General features: G+C 44.9%; 1 protein-coding gene across 3 annotated transcripts; it reads right to left on the bottom strand.

Moving 5' to 3' along the window:
- Positions 1 to 337: 337 nt before the first annotated feature.
- LOC123140038 (disease resistance protein RGA2) lies at positions 338 to 4382 on the bottom strand. 3 transcript variants are annotated; one of them, XM_044559771.1, is made up of 5 exons: positions 3862 to 4382; positions 3681 to 3735; positions 2695 to 3555; positions 2460 to 2537; positions 338 to 2271 (listed from the first exon to the last, which is right to left on the bottom strand). In XM_044559771.1, the coding sequence occupies exons 1-5, from the start codon at positions 4163 to 4165 to the stop codon at positions 975 to 977; spliced, it is 2595 nt and encodes an 864-aa protein (XP_044415706.1). In that variant the 5' UTR covers positions 4166 to 4382; the 3' UTR covers positions 338 to 974. The 3 variants fall into 3 exon arrangements, 2 of the variants coding, with proteins under 2 accessions (XP_044415706.1, XP_044415705.1); XR_006469748.1 differs by having other exon boundaries at positions 338 to 384; positions 765 to 3555; XM_044559770.1 differs by having other exon boundaries at positions 338 to 3555.
- Positions 4383 to 4909: the final 527 nt, after the last annotated feature.

The raw sequence follows: 4909 nt of genomic DNA, 5'->3' as shown, positions 1-4909 counted from the left end.
AGAACACATCTGTGGGAATGGAAAATAATCATCTTTCTGAGCTCACAACATCATATAAATAAATAAGAAACAATGAAACAGGAAGGTTTACCATCCAATGCCCTGGTTGATATGGCAGAGAGATAGTAGTAACTTGTACATGGAAGCATGACTCCTGGTTTTGCTTTCTGAAATCCAAACAGGCTGAGACTCAAATTAAGATTAAGAGACACCGTAATCACCAACTTGACAGCATGATGATGTGATTTTGAAGGGAACTCAAATCTGTGCATAGTCTAGAGCCAAGTGTTATATATCATAACAGAAGGAATATACATTTAGCTTCTCTTTTCTTTTCTTGAAACACAGATGGCCTACAATGATACAACTGCTTACAATTCCAACCTGATAAATGACAGAAGAATACCTTAGAAAGCAACACACTGGTATATGTTGTGCAGGTAGTAATGTGTTCCTAGCAAACCACCCAGTTTCAGTCATAGTCTAGATTGCACCGATACTGATATGTAAATACGTCATTTCTGAAAAGCGCCAATACGGGGATACGTTTGACTATTCTTTTAAATAAAAAATATGTTATCAATTAAGCATCAAGCCATTTAGCATACATTTAGACATTGCAGTCCATTATCTTCTACTACCTCTGTACCATAATATTCGTTGAGCTGCTAAAACGACAAATATTATGGTACAGAGGGAGTATCTTCTAATCCATGATTCCAACAAAAGAAAGAACCAACAGCCAAAGGGTAGCAGCAACTTACCAAACATAAAAGTGAAGTTAGAGAGAAAGGGAGGAGGAGGAGAAGGAAATCAGCAGCCTTCCATTAGATAGAATTCTACAGGATAGTGGGGAGAAGGGGAGCGGGAGCACCGGAAAAAGGAGCCCACCACCGGCACTACTAAAGCCTGAGAGTTATCGGGGACGTATCCGGGAAGAATCAGTATCGGATACGGTATCCGATACAGATACACTAGTTGCTGGAAGTATCGGTTTCTTCTTGGTCATAGTCCTCATAAATTATGACATTTAGCTTGCTTGTTGCTAGCAATCTGCATTGTTTTGCCAACTCAACGCTGCAAAAATCGATTTCCAGTTCCACCAGCGAAGGTGGGAGTTCCTCCTTCAGAAGCCTTAATATGCTGCTACAGCTTATGATCTTCAATTTCTTGAGGGCAGGAAGACCATGCAGTCCTGCAGGAAGATGCACGAGGTACCCACAATCATTAAACACTAGCTCTTGCAGGGACTTGTGGAGCAGAAGCGCGCTCTCTTGATCATCTGTTAGTCTCCTAGCCTCGCACTTCAAATTTTGAATTATTAGGCTCTGGAGACAGGTGAGCCCCTTGCAGATTGACGTGGTAAGGACAGATAACTCATTAATTATAAGTGAATCCAGTGGAGGCTGTAGGTAATAGCCCTTTCCTAATATACCACGCAGTCTTGAGTTTCTGCGTACATTCAACTGCCTGAGTTTCTCAAGGTGAAGGCCCTCTATTGTGTTGATCCATCCGCAGTCTTCAATTCTCAAATCTTCTAGAGAAGTGCAGGAATGCAGCTGTAGCAAAGTTTCCGAGTTCTGAGCTTTCTCGAACAGATCAAACACCTTAAGTGCTTCGCACTCCCGGATCTCCAGTACCCTTAAACTAGAGACCAGACCCCCCACAGAAGTGCAGGAACATCTCTCCAATTCGGGCATGTTAACTAAAACCAGTTCCTCCAATGACGGAACCAATACTTCTCTTACTCCCCACATGTTGGTTAACTTCAATGTTGTAAGGAATGGAAGCTTTTCCAGAGATAGAACCACTTGCTTTTCTCCCCCATTCTCTAGATGGACCTTCTGTGAGGCAAGCAAAGTAGCACTCTCCTGAACAGCAGAATCGTCGTCATACAAGTGAACTTGAGGCGAGCCCCTCTGCTCAACATGGCCATCAAGTTTTAGACATCGAAGATGTATAAAATTCAGGAAATTATACTGGAATGATTGAAAATCAGCAGATGTCGTACAAATTTGCAAGACACGCAAATTATATGCCTTTCGGAAAACTTCTTCGAAGAAGGAAGATTCATAGTGCCCAATCAAAACAAATGTCCTCAGTTTTGCCACTGATGATAATATGCTCGGTATGTTTTCTTCAAACTTCTCAGTACCACAAAGTATATTCGCAGTCTGACCATCCTTTACTATAGATAAATGATGTATAGTTGGTAGCATGTCATTGTACTGCAGACCATCCATAGCTGCACACTCAGTTTTTGAAACTACCCTAGCCAAATCATGCATAAGAATAGACATAGCATAGTAAGTTTGAGTATGGCCAGAAGGGAGTTCTTTTCTTTCAACTTGCTCGAAGAAACCCAGGTTTACCAAGTCACACAGATAGCGCCGCCCTTCTTCCTGTATCATACTTGAATGGTTACAGTTCACAAATCCCTGTGAAATCCACATACGTACCAGCTCCTCAGCAAGAAAATGATAACTGTAGGGGAATATGGAGCAATAAGAGAAGCATTGCTGTAAATTGTAGGGCAGCTGATCATAGCAAAGCTTCAAAGCAGACATGATGCCATTACTGAGTTGTAGAGATTTCCAATCTTCGTTCTTTAGAATATTGTTCCAATGATCAATGGTAAGATGCTCTCTTAACAGTGTCCCTGCAGTTTCTGCAGCTAATGGGTTTCCCTGTAACCTTTTTGCTATCTGCCGTCCAAGCTCGCCCAGGCTAACTTGCTCTTCATAGTTCTCATCACCAAATGCACACGCTTTGAACATTTGCCAGAAATCACCATTTTTCAAACCATCTAATTTAATCGGTCCAGTTGTACCTCTCTTTTTGGCAACAGACGGTATTCTAGTTGTCACAAGTACCATGCTGCCCTTTGCATTGTTAGGCTTGAAAGGTGCTAATAGATTGTTCCATTGGCAATCACGGATGTCATCCCAAATATCATCCAAAATAAGGAGAACCCTCTTTGATTTAACATGATCCTCCAAGACTTCCGGAAGCTTGGGAAACCTGCATTTCCCTTTATGTGCTCCCAGGGAGACAAAATCTAACATCTCTCTTGTGACTCTGGTTTCATCAAAGCTGCTAGAGACCCAGATCCATATCCGGAGGTCAAATTGACTCTCCAAATCTGAATCATTGTATACAAGTTGAGCCAGAGTCGTCTTCCCAACTCCTGCAACACCTACAATTGGCAGAACAGTCACCTCAGCATCTGATTTGCGTTCTTTTATCAACTCTAAGATGTGACTCTTTTCTTGAGATCTCCCATACACTTTCCCTTGAACAAGACTTGATGTGCCCCGGCGTGGGTTTGAGGTGGTTGTACTCTGGCAGCGATTTGGACCTGCACGAGACCCTGGCCCAAGCATCTTGAGAACCCGTCGCACGTTCCCTCGGATTTCTCGCAACTGACTCGTTATGTCCTGTATCTTTTTCGAAATTTGGTCCTTGTTCCAAGGGCCTGTGTTGGCTGTGGGGACATATGTTGAAACCTCTCCCCTTCTCCTTTTTCTTGTGGATGAACTATCAGCAGTTGCATTTCTGGTGCAGCATTAAAAAATATGGAGTGGGTTGGCTGTTAGAATCACACTGGACTGTTTACTCGGATGTATAAAAACAGAGTCTTATAAACAGATGTGCAAGGTATAAATGAAGCATTTAGTTACCTTGAAGAACTTGGCAGCTGGTTACTTTGGTTGGGATGGTGCCAATGCCATGGGTCTGCAGCAGAAGAAATCATGGACTCGAAATTAGTATGGTGGTGCTCGACCAAAAAAAACAATGCATGTGGTAATTAACACAAACAGGTGGCGTGCTTGGAGGACGGATGTTGAGGCAGGCATTTACCTCCGTGGGCGTGGAGCCTGTAGCAGTCGAGCTCGTCGACCACGTCGTCGGCGGCGTAGAGCAGCTCCTTGAGGGCTGCGAGGGATCTGGCCAGCGACCTGTTTCTGATCTCAGACCTGGCGTTGACGGCGGAGACGACCCCGTCGGCTTGCTCGATCTCGTCTCTGAGCCCCTCTATCTCGCTGCCGAGCCCAGCTTGGCGAATCCACCCGTCGAGCTTGCTGCGGAGGAGGCTCGGAAGGATGGTGTGAAGCAGCCATCGAATCGCGGCCTGCAGAGAAGTGGTGTCGTCTGCCGCCTCCATTCCGTCGGCAGATCCCGGTGGGGGCGGACGGCGAGGGAAGAAGACGACGGCGGGAGTGGGGAAGCACTGGCCCGCCTATATGGCTAAGGGACCGAGTTTGATTTGGCAGCTACGAAGGGGTTCAGAACTTCAGATTACATCAGACCACACCCACACCGGTAGGCGAGCGAGCGATGGGTTCAGAGGAGGAAGAAGAAGGTTTCAGACTGAATTTGTTCTTCTTCTTTGGGTCTTTCTCTGAAATGACCTCCACTTTTTTGACAAGTAACCACCAACTATCTCAGAACGAAGCTAGAGCAGAAAAGGGAGCAGAATCTTCGGGCTGAGCTAAGAGTATCTCCAACAGCCGCGCTAAACAAGTGTCGCGCCGTAAAATATGTCATTTTAGCGCGCGCACAATTCGCCGGGTGGCTCCAGCGGGCGCGCAATAACCGCGCCCGCGGTATAAGGAGTTGGGCGCATGGTCGGATACGCTATCTCGCGCGGTGTATTTGGGGTTTCATGTAGTTGTGGAATGTTCAATAGGACGGGAATATTAGGTGGACATGGTCTAAAAGTCCTTGATTTGATGAATATAAAGACATTGCCGACACATTATGTCTTAAAGAGATGGACTAGAGAAGCTCGCAATGGAAGTATACAAGATAAGGAAGGAAGGAAAGTGGTAGAAAATCCAAAACTTGAAGCTCAACTTCGATACAGGGATTTGTCTCATCAATTTCACAATGTGGCACATAGAGCAGC

Source organism: Triticum aestivum, chromosome 6B (assembly GCF_018294505.1).
Source record: "Triticum aestivum cultivar Chinese Spring chromosome 6B, IWGSC CS RefSeq v2.1, whole genome shotgun sequence".
NCBI lineage: Eukaryota > Viridiplantae > Streptophyta > Magnoliopsida > Poales > Poaceae > Triticum > Triticum aestivum.
This window is presented reverse-complemented; position numbering and strand designations above follow the sequence as displayed.

Excerpts from the sequence above, each read along its gene's own strand:
- LOC123140038 (XM_044559770.1), bottom strand. The coding sequence starts at position 4,165 with ATGGAGGCGGCAGACGACACCACTTCTCTGCAGGCCGCGATTCGATGG. Across the intron at positions 3,736-3,861 it reads CAGGCTCCACGCCCACGGAG|ACCCATGGCATTGGCACCAT; the intron begins GTAAATGCCTGC and ends CTTCTGCTGCAG. Across the intron at positions 3,556-3,680 it reads CAGCTGCCAAGTTCTTCAAG|AAATGCAACTGCTGATAGTT; the intron begins GTAACTAAATGC and ends ATGCTGCACCAG.